Source organism: Rhipicephalus microplus, unplaced genomic scaffold, assembly GCF_043290135.1.
Source record: "Rhipicephalus microplus isolate Deutch F79 unplaced genomic scaffold, USDA_Rmic scaffold_20, whole genome shotgun sequence".
Taxonomy (NCBI): Eukaryota; Metazoa; Arthropoda; class Arachnida; order Ixodida; family Ixodidae; genus Rhipicephalus; species Rhipicephalus microplus.
Window position 1 is genome coordinate 5,884,944 of NW_027464593.1, and position 23,686 is coordinate 5,908,629.

The 23,686-nt window shown below is 49.7% G+C and overlaps 1 protein-coding gene across 1 annotated transcript in view; it reads left to right on the forward strand.

Moving 5' to 3' along the window:
• Positions 1 to 23,686, forward strand: part of LOC119180994 (uncharacterized) — a 160,105-nt gene that overhangs the window by 134,941 nt on the left and 1,478 nt on the right. Inside the window, exons 13-16 of the mRNA XM_075883682.1 lie at positions 334 to 488; positions 3,956 to 4,139; positions 12,352 to 12,536; positions 21,854 to 21,995. Coding sequence (XP_075739797.1) covers positions 334 to 488; positions 3,956 to 4,139; positions 12,352 to 12,536; positions 21,854 to 21,995 — 666 coding nt within the window. The remainder of the gene's footprint in view (positions 1 to 333; positions 489 to 3,955; positions 4,140 to 12,351; positions 12,537 to 21,853; positions 21,996 to 23,686) is intronic.

The following is a 23,686-nucleotide window of genomic DNA, read 5'->3' on the forward strand; positions in this document are numbered from 1 at the left end:
CCTCTAGTGTTCGTTTGTGTCTCGCGTTCTTGCGCCGTTTTTAATCATGAACCCACGCCAACTTGCCTAACTATCAGTGTTTCTGGTCACTCGCTGTGCCTCTTTGCCCCGTGACCCTGAGGTCGTGCTAGGACTTTTGTCAGCAGTTGCAATTTGGACTCTCTACGAAGCCAACGTGATCGCGGGAACTCATCCAGATCCAACGCGCGCAGAATTGCAAATGGACACGAAAAATCTTCTACCGCATAACGCACAGCAGTTGGCTTCAATGTCTTATGTACTTGGTGTAAAGAAAGTGCTCTGAAAAGTTTTTTTTTTCGTTTCGCATTGCAGACTCTTGGAAGATTACGCAAGGTGCACCTACGAAAAAGTGCTGAAGAACTCTTGCGGATCGCTCAAAGCGCTCTTCAGCAACATCAGGGACGTGCGTGACTACATTGCCAAGCTGTTCAATCAGAGGCATCAGGTGTCGTGCTCTATACCGGCAGGTAAGATATCATGCGAGGAAGGTTTGGCAAAAAGCTTTTTTTCGTCATGGTTGCCGTTCCGCAGAGGGAACAAATGTATATGCCTCGACAGCAAGAGGGCTGTCAGAAGAGCGCCGTTCATTGACTCGTGAAAGCAGGTACACAGTAAGGTAAAGGTGAGTGCGGAAGAGAGTGTGAAAAGGAATTCAGTAAGATCACGGGGAAACATCAAGTGTGGTCAGCGTAAAGCCCTGATCACACTTAAACGTTACCACTCGACAGCTTATAGCGCGTACACTCGGCGTCACATCGCGTCTCTATTGAAGGAGACGGGACACCACACGCTGACGCGTGTAACAAGTACGTGTTGTTAGGGTTTAAGCATGGCAGGTTGGCGTTGTTGAGCTGTAACTTCCGGTGATAGTCACTTGCCAGGAGTGGATCAAGAATAGAGGTTTTCAGGCGATAGTTATAGCGCGAGAACAAAACGACGACACAGAGACAAGAAGGACACGAAAGACACTTCTTGTCTCTGTGTCGTCGTTTTGTTCTCGCGCTATAACTATCGTCATGCCATACCAACTAGCCCAAGCTGCCACACTTCTAAGAGGTTTTCAGCTTGTTCAGTATTGCGGTACGCGCAAAGGAGTTTATGGAATACCGGGTACTGGACTATAAAACCGACGTATTGTCGCGAGAGCAATGTTTCCCGGAAAACCTTGTTCTTTTACGGCTCACAAGCGGAGCAGTCAAGGTCGCCCCCGTTCGGCATTAGAAGGGGAAAGCTTACTCAGAAAAGCGTCTAGCAAGAGGCAGGTCCGGCGCCACCGTCTGAGTTTAAGCCATTGTTGGCAGGCACGCGTGTCATTGAAAATGACATGGGGACGCGACCACTTAGCCTGACCGAGACATAGTGGCGGCAGGTAAACGACCATATTCTCCCCCGCTGTTGTTATGATGTCGGGGCGCCTCGCTGTCGCATGTACACCTGGTAAGCGCACGAAGCCCAATGGTGTACGCATCGCTCTTAAGGACGCTTCTAGGAAGCAACAATTAACGAAAGAACTGACGGGGCTCGAGCGTGAGAACGGCCGCCGACTGAACTCGGCCGATGGAGGCAGCACGAGTAATGTTGGGCAGCACGGCCTGGCATGGGAGAAAGTGTCACGTGCGGAGAACCTATCCCTTTGCGTGTTTCATTTGGTAAGGAGGTTTTTACAAATGTAGTGTCTTTTATGAAAGTGTTTCTGTGATTGGTTGTGATGATGCGAGTCCCAACATGTGATTGGTTTTTGTGAAGACTCTTTGTTCGACCAAGGGTTAAAAAGAGGATGTTTGAATTTGAAAAGGGAGCGGAGTCGGGGTAAACAGCGGATCTCACCACCGGAGACCAGGCCATGCAGGCCGAGGGGTATGCCACCATTTTCTATGTTTTGTCTTTGTGACCTAGTGCATTTTGTAAATTGAAGTTGTGTTAGCTAAATAAACCCCCAATGAGTGCTCCCCGAAATCATCGTGTTGACTTCTCATCGATTGCCTCCGCGGAGTTTCACCCACACTTATTCGTCTCCCTGGTCGTCCGATGCGCCTAACTTTGAACAACGGCGACGTTTCGCTACAGTATTGTGACGTTTGCTGCAATTTCAATTGCGGTCACTCTTTGCTTTCAACTAGTTCCCTCGAGGAAAACATATTTACAACTGCAGCTCATTGGGCACCAGGACACTGCAGGGAGTATAAACTAACAGAAAAATATGCACTGCGTTTCTGCTACAACAGTTATTTGCTTGCCTGGCTAATCTTGGGCCCACCAGATGTCACAATTCATCCAGCCTATCATGTTGGGCGATGGATTCCGGAATAGCACTAAAGCAAGGTGGTTAACAAACTAAAATTATACCTGAGGCTCTTACGAAATGAGTGTTGATTTAAAAACGCGTCCCCTCGGCCGGGTAGTATTACTTGCACGACTGTACGAGAGGATGGCGGAGAATGCTAGTATCGACTGGGGATCTGGGTTGTCATGGAGGCCATCAAATGTGAAGAAATTGGGATAAATTCTTTGTTACCATATGCTGTCAAGTAAATAAACGTGTTCTCTTCGAGCCACTCCTCCCTGTAGAAAAAAAAAGTATTAGCACAGCTAGCAGTGCGTCTCGTGGGACGCAGCCAGAACAGAGCTGGTGGGCACCTAGCTCGTCCTGACATGGTTAGGCTTCTGCCTTCTCACCTACATCTCTCACACGACTTGCTGTGCTATTAGATATATGGCTACGTTTGCCCTTCACATTTTTCTTTGCCTGTGAATTACTATTTATTTCTCACTAGGCCTGTAGGTAAACCTCTACTCCTAACAGTTCTGATGTATAAAGTTCCTATACATAACTCGCAACTGACGTGAGTTCTGGTCTTCTCTCTGCCATTACCGAGCACATACGTCTCAGTGACTTCACCGTGTTTACGTTCATGCAGTGGATCTTCTGACGTAGACCACGTGTTTGACGTTTGACGTAGAGCACGTGTTGACGTAGAGCACGTGTCGTTTGCCTTTCGCGCATGAGGAAAGAAAAGCGTGTTAAGGAAATTATGCAGCTATCGGCGAAGCAGTGTTGACTGAGGAACTCGGATCCTTTCTGTCTGCACTGCAGTGTCCGAGCTCAGGGTCTCGCACGCAATGGGGGAAAATCTTCGCAAGACATTTCGAAGCATAACTTGCCTGTTATGAGAGGACGCGCGTACACACGCACGTTGTTAAGCCTTGATGTCCTTTGTAGTTATGCGCCCATGAGCCATGTCCTGTGTTTGTCGGAGAGCTCTTTTGTGCGGTAACGCTGGTTTGTGATCACCTTTCGCAAACAGTAACTTCCCACCTGTGGTTCTTTTTTTTATCTCGTTTACGCTCCTCGTGTGACAGTCAAGTATCTCACAAATGGCGTTGCGACGTAGTGTCGATGGGATATGCGAGAGCTGAATGATCGGTGAGAGCTGCATGGCAACAGGAGATGCTACGGAGATCACGGACGACACAACAGTTCATTACGAAACACTCCGAGCAAGTCCTCTGGCATTTGCTGGGTGATGGCGCCTCATATCCCGAGATTGTATCGCAGAGCTTCGCGATGTGACGTACTTGCACGTTACGTATATCTCACATGTGCCCCAGTTATCGGGCAAACCTCCGGTAACCCCCGCACTGGTCTAACAAAAGTTAACAAGGCAACACGAGAGCGGCCAACACCAATGAGGGGCTGCACGATGCAGCTTCTCCTTAGAACGATCTCCGACGAGTTCTCGGGCGGGGATGGAGCACGTGCACGTGCACAATTAAAATGTTTTTTTTTTTATCGACGACACATGTCAGACCTCGACCCTAACAGCTCTGCTGTGAAAAAAAAAGAGTGAGGGCGGGAGACCAGTTAGCAATATTGATACACGCCGTATCCAAGTGTGTCTTACAATAGTGTTTCACATACGCATACACCCTGCAGATATGCAGAGGCAGCGTGGACCCGTGTCCGCGCTCCAGAGCTCCTGCGACGAGTTCGCAGCCGTGAAGAGACTGCTTCTCTGTGGTGTCGCTTTCGATCGGCTGCTTCCAGCTCCCGTGCCAGCTCGGAACGTTTCGTCGGCCTTGGTCGAAGTGAACAACTCGTCAACAGATGCGCTGTGCTCGTAAGTGCCTCAGTGATTCTTGGCCTCGCACTTATAGTTGGTTAAAACCTTAGAATAAATACAAGCCCTGTCCATCAAACTGCGCACGCTTGTCAATTGCCTGTGAAATAATTTCGCACCCGCAGTTTTCGTTCCAAAACGTAAATATATTTACAATGCGCACGGATCAAAACGGGACAGCTGAGACCTAAGTAAAACACGCACTTTCGTTTCCACCGTCACTTTGGTTATAGCGGCGTAATTTCAACTCGAATGCATAGATCGGAGCCAACGTAACCTTTAAAAAGCAGATTCGTCCCGACGTAACGTAGTAACCTCCAGCTATTACGCATACCAGTCGTTATACTATATAAAAACAATGTTGCTTTCTTAGGAACTGTACATTGTCTGCACTAATATTAAACAGTGCTTCGCCTTTCCCACTGACCTTATGCCAGAACTTCTGATAAAATTGATTAGGACTCGACTTGAATCAGTGCCACCACCATGTCTGTATGGGCACACCAACTATCTCACACATTTGAAAAGTGGCGGACGTTATGAAAATAAAGTAAAAGGCCCTGCCTTCGCTCAGGAGGGCCAGTCAGCAAAAAATTCGCAGGACACCAGCCAGCGACGCTGAGAACAAGAACCGCTTTTGTTTCGCCGCTCTAATTAATCACAAGCAGCCTTCCGGACCGGCAGAACTCAGCAGTAGCATACACAGGAGGACACGAAAACCCGGAACGAACAAACCCCGCAGACAGGCGGTTAAGGAAACATACGGCACGGGACATAACGACAGGAAAGCCAGTGCGAAACATAGCAGCAGGAAAGCAAACACACACGTATCACTTAATAGAATGCGAGCCATCGACTCGCCTTAACACCCGCGTGGCCTCAGCTCTGTAGCACGCATGGAGGAAAAACCCATCGCGCCTAGCGCGACCGGCACAGTATCCCATCGATACCCTGCATGCCATCAAAAAGCCCCTTTATCCGCCTGCCGTTTTCCCGCCCCCTGTGGATTTTTTGGATGCCCACGCTCGTCCCACGCATGTGCAATGCGCATGTGCTCTCCTCGCCCTCCTTCCACCGTGCGTGTTGCAGATAAGGGCCCATCGGCCCGACAAGGTCAAGTAAGGGTCCTTGTTGAGTGAGTTGGTTAACGTCAATGGGGTACACATATAGCATCGCGAACTTGAAAAACAAGAATAAGATAAAAAGGTAGCACGGCTGTGTTATACTTCTTTTCTCTGATCTGTGTTTTCCTTGTTCGCGCTATTATGTGGTACCTCAATCACGGAAATAGTTGTACGCGATTGGATGAAACGTTTTAAAAATTATTTTTTTGGTGGTATAAGAGTGGCTGTGGGTGGAACTTCTATTTTCATTCAAAGTTTGTCACTTATTATAGCTCCAATACGTTTGATACATCAGTCTTAAGGCATCAGAAAGAAATAAATAAATGCGTTGGAGCAGCTTCGAAAACTGCTTTAATAACTACTTTACGAGGCAATGTATAAGCTGTTTTTCACGGAGGTGTACGACTCGCGAGGTGACAAGGCAGAATGGCGACACATGGAAGCTCGTTTCGATGTGCTTAATTCTGCTCTGCACTTATTTTGCATAAACGTTTAAAAAAACTTAGAAATGCAATTGCCAGTTGCAGGTTTTGCATGCTATAAAACGCATGATGCTGAAGCTTCAGCGTGTCGTTATTCAGACCCTTTTGTGGCGTTGATTGAACAAATTAAAAAATATATATCAAGGTTATCTTGGCCTGTATATTTCTCGTAGTTGCACCGGGACAAATGTATCACTACTTAATGTCTTGTTTTAGCATACAAATAAAGTTATGATCATTTGTCGTCAAAACTTGTGGAGCATACTCAGACACACCCAAGAATTTTTTTTTGCGATGAGAATCCAAAACGTTTCTCATCGGACTCACTCAGATTAAAACTCGTGGCTCGATCTGAGTCTGTGTGAGTCCCAGTGAGTCGGCTCAAGAGTATGTTACTTTAGAATAAGGTTTCCCGACCCTGGTATGAATGCTTTATAACACCGATATCCCGCATAATTGGTGTTCTTCTTGGTGTCTTTTGATATAGTACCTGCGAATGCGAGTTATGAGTGCTCCAAAACCAATGAGGCCATTTTCTTGAATGAGATGAGAACATAATACATATATATATATATATATATATATATATATATATATATTGTGGGCATTTGTTACTTGCATTGTCCTCATCCCTGCATGATCGCAATCACCATCATCCGCTTGTCTCTTTGTCCTCATTGCCACTCTGGTTCATCATCATCGTCATCGTCTGTGTACTGGCTCTGCCCGTTCGTTTTGCGAGGTCTTTCCTCAATTAAACGCTGTCGCAACCCAGACTACCAAGACTTCATACGTGGTGGAGGTGGATTTTCGGTCCTCTTACCTCCCGCAGCCCGCTCTACCCGCTGGAGCTTCGTTCAGGCCGCCGATTGCGCCCACTGTCAGGCAGCATGTCCCAAACCGAGCCTACCGGCGCTCATGTCATCAACCATGCACCGACGCAAGCTGCCCCTCCTATTTACATACACGGACATCAGCGGGAACCCCCGCTCTTCGCTGGTCGTCGTGGAGAAGACGTAGAAGACTGGCTCGACGACTACGACCGCGTAAGTGTCGCTAATCGGTGGGACGAGGCCGCCAAACTGCGTTACGTCCCATTTTATCTGACCGGAGTCGCAAAGACATGGTATTTTAACCACGTCATTGACTTACCCGACTGGGCTACCTTCCAGCAGCAGCTGCGACACGTTTTTGGCACCCCGGACATTCGATCCGCCGTCGCGAAGAGGACACTTGATACTCGCCGACAACATCCCGGTGAATCGTACACATCATACATCGAGGATGTCCTCGCACTGTGCCGGCGTGTCAATCAATCCATGCCGGAATCGGACAAAGTGCGCCACGTATTGAAAGGCATTGGGCCTGTTGCCTTTAATGCACTCGCTGTGCAAAACCCAGCTACCATCGCTGATGTCGTGACGACATGCCAGCGCCTTGATGCGCTGGACTCCGTTCGCCTCCAACCAGACATTGGCGACCACCACTCCACGTCAGATGGCCACCTGCGCGACCTCATCCGGGACATTATACGCGAAGAATTGCGGTCCATGGGCTTCACACCTCCTACACCACGACCTACACAGCCTTCGGGAATGCCCTTACGTGACATCATCAGGGAGGAACTTACATCCCTGACTGGCTCTGCGCCCGTACAGCCACATGCTTTACGCCCCATACCCACGTACCCTGAAGTTGCTGCCGTGCCTCCCAGCGACGCCCACGCGACATTGCCGCGTCCATCCTACGCGACAGTTGCTGCCGCTCCCCCGGTCAACTACCATTCCATACCCCCTGACCCTCCAGCCCACCTGACCGCGCTATCTACAGGTGCCCCGAATGTCTTCTATTCCCCACCGTGGCGCTCGTCTCGCCCTGTTTGCTACTACTGTGGCTATCGCGGCCACATATCTCGTTTCTGCCAAAAGCGCCAGCAAGATGAGCGTCGGAACGACGTGCGTGAACGGGATTTGTACGCCGGGGCGTCTTATCAAGGTCAGCGTTATTCGTCTCCCCCGCACCGTTCTCCATCTCCTCCTGCATCGACTTCACCACGAAACAGCCGAAACACGAGACGCCGCTCGCCTTCGCCCTTCCGCCGTTCCACTTCTCCACTTCGGCTCGCCTCATTCACCTCTGAAATTCATTCGGAAAACTAAGTGATGCAGTTTGTGGAGGAAAAACTGCATTCGGAATCAGAACTGAAATTCCTCCATCGGGCCCGTGTAACATGGTTTCTGTGGAAGTGGAAGGAGTGCGAGTCGATGCTTTTGTGGACACAGGTGCGACATTGTCTGTGATACGTGCTGATTTGTGTGAACGTTTAAGGAAAGTAATGACGCCTTACGATGGCCCCACATTAGTTGCTGCCCAGGGGAACGTCATTCACCCTTCCGCGTTTTCTACTGTGCGTCTTTTCATCGACGGCATCCGCCATCATGTCCAGTTTGCTGTCCTGTCCCGCTGCTCTCACCAACTAATTTTAGGGTGGGATTTTCTATCATCTGCTTCCGCGGCGATTTGTTGTGGACAACGCGTCGTTCACCTCGCTGACACGGACTACATGCTTAACGACGACAATCAGAAGCCACTTCGTCTGGTCGCTGCGAAAGACATCGAACTGCCGCCACTACAAGAGCAAATTGTCAGCATTACGTCCAACGACATCTATCACGGGGATGTATTGGTCTCACCGTCACCACTTTGCGTTCGCAAAGGTGTAGTTCTTCCGTCCGGTGTCGTTCGTTTTTGCAATGGCTCGGCAGTTGTCACCGCTGTCAACTCTACACCGGAGAAGATCTTACTGCCACAGGGCACTACTGTGGCCCATGTTGCTGACTTCGAGCCTGTATTTGTCACGCCACTTCAGGCCATCGCATCCAAAGAGCCTTGCCTCGGTGAGCATGTTTCTTCCTCCGCCTTTACCACCACTATCAGCAGCGAATTGACATATTCACAGAGGCAGCAGCTGCTCGCATTGTTACAGAAACATGCAAATTCTTTCGACATTTGCTCGTCTAAGCTGGGCCGCACTAATACTACAGCACATCGAATTCAAACTGTTGGGACATCTATCGTACACCGCCGACCCTACCGCGTGTCTCTGACTGAAAGAAAAATTATAGAAGAAAACGTTGCGGACATGCTTAAACGGGAAGTCATCCGTCCTTCATCTAGCCCTTGGTCGTCTCCCATTGTTTTGGTCCGCAAAAAGGATGGCTCTGTGCGTTTTTGCGTGGACTACCGGGCGCTCAATAAGATCACACGCAAGGACGTGTACCCTATGCCACGCATTGACGACGCCCTTGATTCCCTACAAGGCGCGGAATTCTTTTCAAGCATCGACTTGCGTTCTGGGTACTGGCAGATTCCCATGCATGAAGACGATAAGCATAAAACGGCGTTTGCAACCCCCGACGGGCTATATGAATTCAACGTGATGCCTTTCGGGCTCTGCAACGCACCCGCGACTTTTGAGCGCATGATAGATACCGTGCTGCGCGGTCTGAAATGGAAAAGTTGCCTGTGCTACCTGGACGACATTATTATCTTTTCGTCAACGTTTCCTGAGCACCTAGAACGACTGGATCAAGTTCTGACGTGCCTTGCCGGCGCCGGGCTTCAAATAAACACTAAGAAATGCTCTTTCGCTAGCAAATCTATCAAGGTCTTAGGACATGTCGTTAACAAAGATGGCATCCGGCCCGACCCTGACAAGATTTCTGCAGTCCGTCACTTTCCGCGTCCCGAAAAACCAAAGGACCTTCGCAGTTTCCTTGGCCTCGCCTCCTATTTTCGCCGGTTTATCCAGAACTTCGCTTCTATTGCTGCTCCATTACACCAACTACTCGCTTCGAACGTCCCCTTTCTGTGGTCTCAAGAATGTGAAACGGCATTCGAGCTGTTGAAGCGGTCACTCACGTCTGAACCTCTGCTCTGCCACTTTGACGAAGCCGCACCGACTATCCTTCATACCGACGCTAGCGGCCTTGGTATGGGAGCCGTTCTTCTACAACGTGACAAGTCTTCCCTAGAGAAAGTTGTTGCATATGCCAGTCGCGTACTCACCCCTGCTGAAAAGAACTACACTATAATTGAGCAAGAGTGTCTGGCTGTGGTTTGGTCGGTCCAGAAGTTCCGTCCCTATCTCCACGGCCGTCACTTCACAATCGTTACGGACCATCATGCCTTATGCTGGCTTTCTACACTGAAAAACTTGTCCGGACGCTTGGGTCGGTGGATACTACGCTTGCAGGAGTACGACTTTGACATAACTTACAAGTCAGGCAGAAAACCTCGAGACGCCGATGCTTTATCTCGTTGCCCGCTTCCAACTACCCATATCAGCGTTGTTGAGAACTCAAACGCCACATCTACCGAAGTTCATACGCTCGCATCAATAACGCCACCCTTTTCGGACGACCAGGCAACATTTATCTCCCACCAGCGGTCCGATTCATACTGCAGACGCATGATGGACCACCTTTCGGGAGTTTCTCATCCACCAAACGCGCGACTCCGTCGTCAACTCCTGCACTTTAAGCTGGACAATGGGGTTCTCTACCGCCACGTCTACCACCCTGACGGTCAGCGCTGGGTTCCTGTACTGCCACGCTCTCTTCGACTTCAGGTGCTCGAAGCCTTCCACGACGACTTGACTGCTGGTCATCTTGGTTTTAAAAAAACTCTTGACCGCATTCGATGTCGTTATTACTGGCCTGGCCTTTCTTCTAGTGTAGCGCGGTACGTCGGTTCCTGCTACCCATGCCAGCGTCGTAAACTCCCCACGTCTGCACCTGCTGGACCTCTACAGCCCCTTCCGTGCCCGTCAATGCCTTTCGAGGTTGTAGGTGTTGACCTTTACGGGCCTCTCCCCGTCACATCTGCTGGCAAACGATGGATAGTGACCGCCGTGGACCACCTGACACGATACGCTGAGACTTCCTCTGTTATTACAGGCTCAGCTGTGGAAGTTGCAGACCTTATTCTTCACGCAATAATACTGCGTCATGGGGCTCCTCGTGTACTGCTTAGTGATCGCGGCAAAGTGTTCCTGTCACAAATGGTAAATGAAGTACTCCGCGCTTCTGGAACTACTCACAAGACAGCTTCAAGCTACCACCCTCAGACAAATGGTCTCACAGAAAGATTTCACCGAACCCTTGCAGACATGATAGCCGTTTACGTCCAACCCGACCACAAAAACTGGGATACTCTTTTACCATTCCTGACATTCGCTTACTACACCGCCGTTCAGCGAACAACTTGCTACTCACCGTTTTACCTCGTGTACGGACGCACCCCGACTACCTTTCTCGACGTCTCCTTCTTTAGCAGCCATGGGAATTCGTGTCAGTCTTCTAGCGAAGAATACATTTCCCGCCTGGCTCAGTCTCGCCATCAGGCTCGCATCAATACTGAAGCGAGACAGCACGAGCGAAAGATCACCTATGACGAATCCCACCGCGTTGTGTCTTTCCAACCTGGTGACGAGGTGCTGCTTTTGACACCTATTCGCACTCCTGGTCTCTGTGACAAATTCCAACCACGCTTCATCGGCCCATACATTGTTTTAGAACAGACTTCTCCAGTTAATTATCGTGTGACACCACTCGTCGCCCCAACAGACCGCCGCTACCGCAACACAGAGATTGTCCACGTCTGTCGCATGAAACCTTTCACGCGACGTTCCCCGTCACTTTGACTTACGGCGGCCAGGATGTCCGCTTCCAAGTGGGGGGAATTAGTGTGGGCATTTGTTACTTGCATTGTCCTCATCCCTGCATGATCGCAATCACCATCATCCGCTTGTCTCTTTGTCCTCATTGCCACTCTGGTTCATCATCATCGTCATCGTCTGTGTACTGGCTCTGCCCGTTCGTTTTGCGAGGTCTTTCCTCAATTAAACGCTGTCGCAACCCAGACTACCAAGACTTCATAATATATATATATATATCATTACTTCCTCGGAGAAGTTAGGGGTGGGGAGGGAAGTCAAGGCCTTCTGCATAAATCACACTTCCAATCAATAATTATTGAAATGATGTACAAAAGGCACTGCCTTGCAACACGTGTGAGTAGACGTGCGTATAAATGGGAACTTAGGTGACGCTGCTAGTAACCTTGAAGATGAGTTGATATGACTTTAGGTCGGCAAACTGACTCAGACTCGCTATATCTCATGCTTTGGACTCACTCTGACTCGGACTCACCAACATTTTTTTTAACCTGACTCACTCAGACTCAAAATCTCCAAAATATTACCCACCTGGACCCAGTCAGACTCAGATTCACAGCTTGATCTGAGTCTGAAGTGAGTTCACCGAACCATGGTAATGACACATGCTGTTCCATGACTGACACAGGTACACGGTAATGTTAGACACGGGAAGTGACATTAAGATGTCACTGAATTGGACATAAACACTTCCTGAATTGCGAAGTTGCCTTCTACGAATGCTTATATGCGGGTGAAGATTATATCGAGGGTTGTCCCTTCGTGCAGCAAAAAACGTCAGGAGGGTAAGTCTTCTATATTGCGAAATCCATAAGCCTGGCACCAACCATCATATTAATAATGCCTGTATTGTATTTGGATACTTCTAGGTTATTGAAGGAGATGAAGTTCTGCATATACTCGGCTGTCAAGGATGCTGGATGCTCGGAGTCACTGTTCTTCAACACGGAGGTTTCCCTGCTCAGGAGGCGACTCCTCGCGGAGTTCGAAGGCGACTGCGATGACACGCTTTCCCCTGGTGGTGACAGCGGTGGTTCTGCAAAAGATCGTCAAGGTATTCCAAGCAAAACTAGGCATGCATATTTCAGTGTTAGTGTTAGGTTACAGTTCATTAAGGCGACAGCCTTCGATGCTTCATCATATGCGAAAAGCGACAGTCGTCCGCGTCAACATCAAGGGAAGCAAAAAATCATCACGGGCGACATTGATGATGTCACCTTGATCATGTCACCTTGATCATGTCGCCCTATGATGTCACCTTTACGTCACAGGGTTCAGCACTTTGTAACACGTGAACTCTTGCGTATTGAGGCTGAAATCTCTGCGAGAACACTTGTCTGAGCGTGCCGTAGGGTGGAAGCTCTTCCAGGTTTCGTCTCCGGTCGCAATGCTACCATTGACATACAGACGTTAAATTGCTTCTTAAAAATATTCTTCAGATATATTGTCACCGCTACCTTTATTGTGATAGCAATACACCCTCGGCAAGTTTCTGCATCGCCGTCATCGTCGCTGTCGTGTTTTGTACGAAGTCTAAACCGATCACACCGCTGCATCATATGTTCTACCCAAGGGAAAAAGCACACGAGAGGGGGCGACGAGCGAGGCTGCAACAATGATGAAACGAACCGACCAATTCTTCGTAACAAGGAAGGCGCTTGCGACGTCTTAACCTCGCCTGCGAAATCTGGCGTACAATACAACTCGTTGTTCGCGAAAGCTGCCGTTATTGAGGAAACGGCCCGCCCGCCCTGTAAGAGCATGAGAAAACGCGTGGGGCGTGGGGGAGTCGCTTGAGTAGCAGCTATGAACTTCGACTGATAGGGCGCAGTCGCCGTCGCTGGCACGTGCTTGGAGGGCAAGATCAGCCGACGCCTCGTGTGCCCGTCTGCGTGCTCTTGTTTCAAAGCGAAGAAACTACGAAAACTACAGCTCTGCCAGGAGGGACCGTATTCTTTTACACCAGCGTTTAGTCGAGTTACGCAAGATCGCACCAAAACAAGTTTACAGACAGAACTTCTTGATGGGCAAGTTGATGCATGTTTTACGGAAGTAATAAAGCGCAAATGAGGCGAACACAAAAGGAGACAGGAATGAAAGAAAGGCGTTCGTTTATGTCTCTTCTTGTGCTCGACTCGTTTGCGCCTTGTTCATTCCGTGAAGCCTTTACAACCGCTAGCCTTACATCGGATAATAGTAGGATTTGTTGCTATCACATTCACTGCTAGCACTTTAGGGGGCCGGGTGGTCACATGTTGTCGTGATCACTTGGCGTTACGCAGGAAAAACAACGCATAACATAGCCTGCTGTGACATACTGAGCACGCGCTCGCATCGAAGCCAAGTTTCTTCCTCTTGTTATCGGGCGCCTTGATGATTATATTGTTACGTGGAAAATAACAGTTGTCGGTCCGCAGCCACAACGCAGCTCACTGACAACGTCCACTTCTTTACTCTCAGTCTGAGGCACCTTACTTGGGTATGCCCCACTATGCCCTCTTTCAGTCAGACGAAATCACGTAACACGACCCCCGGCGGCAAAAGCGCCGACCCGGCGAGTTTACGGGGCCACAGCAGGAGCAGTGTGGTAACGCTTGAGCCTTGATACGTGGACGATGTCCCTTGACAGAAGAGCGGAAGAGGTTGATGGACTATCAGGGACAATTTCATATGTAGTGTCGGTCACTCGTCTAAGCACGCGGTATGGGCCCGTGAAACGAGAGAGAAGTTTTTCTGACAGGCCTGCATGTCGCGTAGGGGACCAAATAAGAACGAGGGAGCCTGTTGGAAAGTGTTCGTCGCGATGCCGCTCGTCGTAACGATGCTTCTGCGAGTCTTGGGACGCCATTAATCTGCTGCGGGCAAGCTGACGAGCATGGTCAGCTCGGGTAATAGCGTCGCGTGCATATTCAGAAGTATACTGCGCAGCGGCTGGCAGGAAGGTATCCAACGGCAATGTTGGTTCGCGTCCAAACAGAAGGTAAAATGGCGAGTACCCGGCAGTGTCATGCCGGGAGGAATTGTGTGCGAACGTCACGTAGGGTAGTGCAAGGTCCCAATCACGATGGTCGGCCGAGACGTATTTCGATAGCATGTCTGTCAAGGTGCGGTTTAAACGTTCTGTAAGCCCGTTTGTCGGGGGGTGGTACGATGTCGTGAGCTTATGTTGGGTAGAGCAGGAACGCAGGATATCGTCAACCACTTTCGAAAGAAACGTACGGCCTCGGCCTGTCAGCAGTTGACGAGGGGCTCCATACACTAAAATGAGATCACGTAGTAGAAAATCAGCGACGTCTGTAGCGCAGCTTGTTGGCATGGCTCGCGTAACTGCATAACGGGTTGCGTAATCCGTAGCCACCGCGACCCACTTGTTTCCGCTGGCGGATGTTAGGAAGGGACCGAGAAGGTCCAAACCAACACGGAAGAATGGCTCCAATGGGATGTCGTTGGGCTGAAGATATCCGGAAGGTAGTCTCGACGGCTTTTTGCGACGCTGGCAAATTTCACAAGCGTTGACATAGCGACGTACAGAACGTGAAAGGCCAGGCCAGTAGAAGCGGCGGCGCACACGGTCATATGTGCGAGAGACACCAAGGTGACCCGCGGTTGGCACGTCATGGAGCTCGCGTAGGACTGTAGAACGCAGGTGCTTTGGTATGACCAGAAGTAGGTCGTGACCATGGGGCGATAAATCACGCCGATATAAGGTGTGGTCCTTTAAGGTAAACATGCGAACGGAAGCGTCTTGCGGTGAAGATTCGAGCTGTTGTATTAGGCGGCTGATATCCGGATCGCGACGCTGCTCGTCTCCGAGATGAAGCAGCTGGGAGATGGAAAGGACGCAGCCCACAGAATCAGTGCTCGTAGGATCGCAGTCCGCCACAGGGTAGCGGGACAGACAATCCACATCTTTGTGCAGTTTTCCTGATTTGTACACTACGGTGTAAGAATACTCCTGGACGCGGAGTGCCCAGCGGGCGAGACGACCTGTGGGATCTTTGAGGGAGGCGAGCCAGCAGAGAGCGTGGTGGTCGGTAAGAACTATAAATGGTCGGCCTTATAAGTAAGGGCGAAATTTCGTGACTGCCCACACCAGCGCTAGGCATTCGCGCTCAGGGATGGAATAATTACGCTCCGAGGTGGACAGCAGCCTGCTGGCATAAGCTATCACGCGATGCTGCCCACGTTGTCGCTGAGCCAACACAGCGCCTATTCCGTAACCGCTGGCATCGGTGCGCACTTCCGTCGGTGCCGTAGGGTCGAAGTGAGCCAGCACAGGAGAAGAAGTGAGCCAAGTGGTCAGGTCGGAAAATGCTGCTGCTTGCGAGGGACCCCAGGTAAACGTCTCATCCGGTTTGAGTAAATCTGTTAGGGGCCGAGCGATTTCAGCGAAGTTCTTGATGAACCGCCGAAAATAGGAGCAGAGCCCCACAAAGCTGCAGACATCTTTGGCGGTTTTCGGCACAGGAAAGTCCTTCACAGCTCGTACTTTTTCTGGGTCAGGCTGTACACCGTAAGCGTCAACAATATGTCCAAGTATTGTAATGCGACGGCGACCAAACCGGCACTTAGATGAATTCAGCTGAAGGCCCGCGAGACGGAATACATCAAGAATTTTTGACAGTCTCTCAAGGTGCGCTTCAAAAGTGGGAGCAAACACAATCACGTCATTCAGATAACAAAGACACGTAGACCACTTGAAACCATGGAGAAGGGAGTCCATCATTCGTTCAAAGGTGGCGGGGGCATTACATAAGCCGAAAGGCATGACTTTGAATTGGTAGAGGCCATCGGGTGTTACAAAAGCCGTCTTCTCTCGGTCCATGGGGTCCACGGCAATCTGCCAATAACCAGAACGAAGATCGATGGAAGAGAAGTAGGCGGCACCATGGAGGCAATCAAGGGTGTCATCAATGCGGGTATGCGTCTTTCTTGGTGATGTTGTTAAGGTGGTGATAGTCCACACAAAATCGCCACGATCCGTCCTTCTTTTTAACTAATACCACCGGGGATGCCCAGGGACTGGAGGATGGTTCAATAATGTCCTTCGCTAGCGTCTTGTTCACCTCCTTCTGAATTATGCTCCACTCAAAAGCAGACACTCTGTAGGGACGGCGGTGAACAGGGTTGGCATCACCTGTGTGTATGCCATGCTGGACAAAGGACGTCTGCCCAAGAGGTCGGTCACCAAAATCGAAAATATCCTGGTAGGCCTCAAGAAGATGTTGTAGGGCTTCAACTTGTGGAGGCGGAAGATCAGTGGCGATCATGTCTACAATTTGACGGCTGCCCGAATGTGTTGCGAGTGATGTGCGCTGCGGTGAAGCAAGTGTGTCTAAGGCAAGCACTTCAATTTGTGAATCGAACAACGGACAAAGGTGGGCCACAGAAATGCCTTGTGGAAGCACATGATTCATGTAGCCGAAATTGAGAAGAGGTAGACAAGTTTTGTTATCTGTGATGCTGAGCACCGTATAGGGCACTGCAACATTGTGCGCAAGGAGTACGTCGGTGAGAGGCGTAGCGTAATAGTCACCGTCGGGCACAGCTGGTGAGCACAGAAAATCGACGTACGTCACAGTTTTCGAGGGCAGGCGAACAAAATCGCTGCATTGTAATCGACATGTAGGTTGGTACGGGGCGGCACTGATTTGTGGCAGTTCAAGGCGGAGCACACCAGCGGAGCAATCAATCAGAGCAGAATTGGCGGCAAGAAAATCGAGGCCCAGTATGAGGTCGTGAGGACATGTTGCAAGCACGGTAAAAAGGACGACCACTTTATGACCGGCTACGGTAAGTTGAGCTGTGCACATACCGACGACAGGGACTGTTGCACCATCTGCAACTTGGACGACACTGGTCAAAGGGGGCGTGAGGACCTTCTTCATGCGACGATGAAAACGCGAACTCATAATACAGACGTGAGCACCCGTATATATCAAAGCTTCAACAGGTGTGCCATCAACATATACTTCTAGGGTGTTCCGGTGCAAACGTAAGGGCAACAGAGGATTTTTGAGTAAGGTCGACAGGGTAGCTTCACCTCCAGAAGCTGCGCAGCCTAGTTTTCCGGGGACATGCGGCGGTTAAACGATGGCGAGGGAGAGCGGCGACGCGTATTTGAACGAGAAGGACGGCTTTGAGGCGGTGGCGACAACGGGACAGGGTGGCCGTAGTCCTCAGGGGCAGTAAATGCTGTAGACGCAGTGCGGGTCGGATAACGGTGGTTTGGTGGACGGAATGAGTTACTGTAAGCGGGGTACGAGCCAGAAGACATAGATGGTCATTGGCTGCGGCAGTAAAGAGCGATGTGTCCTGCGCGACCACAGCGAAAGCAGATTGGCTTATCATCAGCTGTTCGCCATTCAGACGGGTTCCTGGTTCGAATAGAGTACGGACGGCGACGTCTCATGTCCACAGAAGCTATCGAGGGACCAGTATTATCCAGTGTGGATGCAGTGGACAGGATACCAAGGTTAGCGAATTCCTGGCGGACAACAGCCTGGATCAAGGCGAAAGCTGGCGTTCAGGCGTCGGGCAACGTCGGTTTGTTGGCAGCCGGGTAAGCGGCCTCGAGTTCACGTCGGATGATGCGCGTCACGTCTTCAGTTGTAGACGGATGACAAGGAGTGGCTTCGCAAGACGACGTTGCCGCGGTGTTGGGTAGGCGCTGAAACTGCTGCAAAATGCGTCGACTCTTCGCCTGCTCGAGATGGCGGCACTCTTTGATCACGGCGTCGATGGTCGTTACGTTGGTAAATACAAGCAGGCTGAACGCATCGTCGGCGATTCCTTTTAAAACGTGCAAAATCTTGTCGGCCTCAGTCATGTTGGGATCGGCCCTTTGACACAACGCTAAGACGTCTTGAATATAAGTCAAGTAGGGCTCGGTGGACGTCGGTGTACGTACAGCTAATTGCTTTCGGGCATCAAGTTGTTGACCAAACGGGTTGCGAAAGAGGTCGTGGAGCTGTTGTTTAAACATTTCCCAGCTTGTGATTTCATGCTCGTGGGTCTCAAACCAGATGCGAGGGGTCTTGTCAAGATAGAAAATGACATTCGCAAGCATAACGGTTGGGTCCCAGCCATTTTACTTGCTGATGCGCCCGTACATGCTAAGCCACTTGTCCACATTCGCGTTGTCCTCTCCAGTAAAGGTGCCGGGATCACGGGGTTGTGTTAGGGCGACGTACCGGGTTGCCGTCGTTGCTGAGGTAGGTAGCGAAGCCGTATCCTCTCCCGGAGCTATGGTAGCAGACTTAAAAAGGCGTCCACTGCGTAGCTCCATTGTCAGAAGAGTACCCAGCACCTCCACCAAAATGTTACGTGGGAAGTAACAGTTGTCAGTCCGCAGCCACAACGCAGCTCACCGACAACGTCTACTTCTTCACTCTCAGTCTGAGGCACCTTTCTTGCGTATGCCCCACTATGCCCTCTTTCAGTCAGACGAAATCACGTAACAATATCAATTGTGGAGATTACTGCTATAAGGCTAGGGAGACATCACAAGGATAACCACGAATAAAAAGTGAAACAGGAAGCAAGTGAGAAATAGAGCAATAAAGAAAATAAATAGGCAGGGAACTACAAACAAATAGAAATTACAAAACATAGATAACAGGCAAAAAAACAAGAAAGGCAAAGGGGAGCAAGGGTAGATAAAACCGAACAAAGAACGCTGCCCAGCTCTGCACTTGGTTTCCGCTCGGCACCGGTCACTAAGGGCGAAGCGCATGTTTATTGCTCAAGCGAGAGGTAGTTACGGGGAACGATAAACAGGTCAACTAATTATTCCCTCTTGCTTTACTGCTCGCCCTCATTAGCCGTGGGAATTCACTTCTTGTTTGGGACTTGTCATTGCTGTCTTTACGCTAGCTTTAGTGTTGCACACGCTGCCAGAATGCGTGCCTGCGCGTTTACGGACCTGCTAAGCTGCGGTTACTGCTGTTCTACCTATGACACATCTTTTTTAACATTGCATTTGTGACATTAGCCATACAATATCCACGCGTGTTATTTTTGCGTGTTGGGTTGAAACCCGCAAAGACTGTGAGCAATATTCGGCTCAGGTCACGCCTCACTGTTCGAGAAGCTTCACGTTTGTAGTAGATCATTTTCTTTAGATTGCGCACAGATAGATAGATATGTGGGGTTTAACGTCCCATAATTACCATATGATTATGAGAGACATGGTAGTGGAGGGCTCCGGAAATTTCTAGTACCTGGGGTTCTTTAACGTGCACCTAAATCTGAGCACACGGGCCTACAACATTTCCGCCTCCATCACGAAAATGCAGCCGCCGCAGCCGGGATTCGATCCCGCGACCTGCGTGTCAGCACCTTAGCCTCTAGACCACCACGGCGGGGTAACGCGCAAAGAACGCGAACACTTTAGATTATTCCACGGCTTTAGTGAGCAGTGATAGAGCTGAGAAGCTCAGCGCATCCTGTAGCCCCGCCGCGGTGGTCTAGTGGCTAAGGTACTCGGCTGCTGACCCGCAGGTCACGGGATCGAATCCCGGCTGCGGCGGCTGTATTTCCGATGGAGGCGGAAATGTTGTAGGTCCGTGTACTGCTCGCATATCAATCAATGCATTGTGTATGAAAGACAGTGCGCCTTAACAATGACCAGATTATCGACGGCTGACGCTCTATTCGCTGCTATCATTGAACAATGCCTCGTGCTGTAGCTTGTGTTTTCTTTTCACGGCAACTAGTTCGGCCAAATAAAGAGTTTCACCTTGGACACACCGCCTTCTGGTTTGGCACATGGCACGACCATTTGACCCTACTGTTATTGTCAGTTCTGGAGCTTGTGTGTCCGAATAAAGTTTCAGCCGTTCTTGGTGCGCACGGTATTAGGATGCAAGCCCATAAGCAGGTCGACATTTGTGGGAATGGGATCACGTTACGGAGAGAGAGGGGGCTGAAAAAAACTTTGTTCTCTTGCAATGAATAACATTGCCAATATATGCACCAACTAGACACTATGAAAGCAATTTCAAGCAGTGAGGAAGCTCGCTGAATAGTAGGCTGAGAAACAGACCCATCCTGTGAAGAATCTTGGGAAGGTCGGTAGTTTTTTGATAGCCGTGCGAGTAGTGTTCTAGAATTAAGACGTCACATTTTGTTTACGCATATCTTTCGTCATACTATTCGCGACCTTCATCATCAAGTTATAGATTCAGTCTGTTTCACACTTGCGCAAAATCTCGGAGCGCATGGCATCGCGATGCGGCCAGCGCAGCAGTCGCGCAACGGTAGCAGCTTGCGCATGCGCAGACGCTTGAGGAACGTGCTGCTGAACGGCATCGTCTTCAACGGCTGTGCGCGCTAGCCACATTGTCGGGCAGCCTGCTGATTTCATCGTTGCTTCGGGAAGTACATTCTGTACCAAAGGTTGTGTAATGCCAACCTCTGAGCCTTCATTGGCGATAATGGGGTTCTAGAAACAGCATTTGAGAGCATAGGTTGTTTGCTCTTTCGAAATGCCATGGTACTGAGTGCGTTCACGTACATTTCTTTTCTTTATGTGTGAACCACAGTGCGCTGCGACGAGGAATGCCGTAATCAGCGCTTACTCTGCGGGGTATTCATTTAACGCTAAAGAAAAAAAAACACGAAGAACTTCACAGCGACTACCATGCAGCTATGAGGGTTCGACACTACAAAACAAACAGAAACGAGTTAAGGAATATGCAGCAGTTTAAGATACCGACCTGAACGTCTTGCTCTTCTCGATGGCATTTCATTACTTGAGACAGCACTCACTAGCCTGCGCCGAAATGCCCCCTTGCGTGAAGCTTCTAATTTCACTTAATACACCATCATGTCCCCAGGACAGCGATGACGCGATAAGCAATATCGGCCCAGCACCCGCAGCAACAATGAAATTCGTCGGCTCCTTGAAGATGCGGCCAGCGTACTCCGCCGTAGTTGACGACGTCGTTCAACCGTTCAGCACAATGCCCCCCTCAAGCAAATGCGCAAGCTGCTGCTGGCGTGCGCTGGCGGCAGCATGGCCGCATGGCGAGGCCAGGCGCAATGAGATTTCCCCTAAGTGTGACACAGAGTGAACAGCAACGTTTTCCTTAGGGGCTGCCGTGGAAGTAATGACGAGCTATTTGTCAATCCAGTGATCCTTAAGCTAGGTTATGAAGGTGCATTGACGATGCCTCTACTTTAACTAACAATAAGTTATGTGAAGAAGAGGCGTTGTGTATGTATTTCTTAAACTGATGTCTTTTAAACATATGTGGTTAAGAAATTTAACCGAAGGCTGCATTCCTTGAAGTTGCAATGTTATTCCCCATTCGTCACTCAGAAATTCTTTAAGAGAAAGACAAGTGTTGTTATTCTACAAACCCGCAGGCTGCGAGCTCAAGGAGTTCACGCAGGAATGGGAGACGTGCGATGTGGACAGAGCTCACGAAGTGAACCACAAGTATCGGAATGGTACAGGTCTACAGGACGAGGCTACCGCTCCCGACCGTCAGCGAGAAAGGTTTTGCAGGTGACCTACTAGAAGTTTTACGCATAGACAGAGTGGGTTATTTGAGGATTTATCAACGCTGTCTTTTTCACCCGACGGCATGCGGGCGAATTTGATCTACTTTTCAATAGTGCCGAAGCCGTTTCCCGAGCCCTTCTTTAGGAAGCCCCTCTTCACTCGCAGCATACGGTGCCAGCAGTTTTATTTGTGACTATACTTGACATTTTAGGTACTCACTTTATCTGGTACCCTTAAAATATTGTTGAGAAGAACTTCTCCTGTATTGCGGTCACCAAAGCGTCACACTATCACAAAACGTTCCTCGTGAAAGAGATGTATCGATGTCGAGAATGTCCATACTCCTTCTTCAAGGTGGACGGGATGTATGCGAAGGCTCGTTGCAGCACCCCCCTCTTTATTAATTCCATGTATGTGTCAGACTTTACATCATCCTCCCCCCCCCCCCCGCATCCTAGGCGACTAGAAGGAGCGGCCGTCACCGCTGCCCACTACCCCTTTTCCGTTCGCACGCATATATATATATTTTTAACGGGGAGAAGGATCCCCTACTTTCTGGGCTATTGCATGGAAGCACAAATGCCGACGCCATGCAGTGCATTATTCCAGGACTACGCATATTGAGAACAGCCCACAGAGGACTATGGCGGCGTCCACGGAGCCTTCAGAAAAAAAGTTCATAATGCCGAGTGCCTGTTCATTCGTATGGCCTTAGACGTGCAATGAGTTATTCATTAGGGGGAGCGAAGTCTCGCCGAAGCTCTCTCCGACCTTATTGGTTGTGGCAGAGAAAGGACGAACCTTCGCGATGGATGTAGAGCAGAAGATGAAGCGTTGACGCGCTTCCCACAATGGCCTGATATCGACCCCAGCTTTCAGCGGGCAAATGTGGCAAGTAAATATAGTTATTCGTATGTAACATCACTGATCATTGTCGTCAAAAACATGAATAATCAAACGCTGCCCTTTCGAATAATTTCAACAATGTCCCATTGAAGTACAAGTTAGATATAATTAGAAGGTTAAAAAAAAACAGTGCGAAGCGCAGGACAAAAGGTCACAGATGGACTGAGAGCTTTCGTTTCGGGCTGTATCTTCGTGTTGTATCTTCGTTACTTATATACTTGCAGAGACGGGCCCAAATTAGCATTTCACGGGGAGGGGAGGGGGGCGGAGTAAAGTTGCTAGGATGGCCTGTAATTGGCGAGACTTCATAACTGCTCGCGCTGCCGAAAACTAACGAAGTGACAAGTGTGGAACGAAAGGACCCTGTGTGTGTCTTCGTTTTCAACTCGTCTTTTCTACACTTCTCGGGGCAGTGTGAGCAGTCATGAAGAGAAAAGAGAGACCGCTACACCACCCCGCCCCTTACAACTGGCGAGCTGATGAATGCCCAAAGATAAAAATTTCAAGAGTCACGCAGATCGGTGCCACCATTTTATTTAACTAAGGTCTCGAAGGAGGGATTGCACCCGTACTATTGCGGCTATATGACTGCATACTTTACTTTTTGTCCGCTTTAATCAGATGGCGCCCAGCTGTTCTGGTAGGGGAAAGATGACAAAATAATAGAAAATATAAACTATCGCAGAGACGATTAATGGTATTCGGAGTAATAGATGAATACGTGCTATGTGAAGAGTGCTTAGATCTTACTGGACCGACAAGGAAATAACCATCACAAAAGAGGTCCC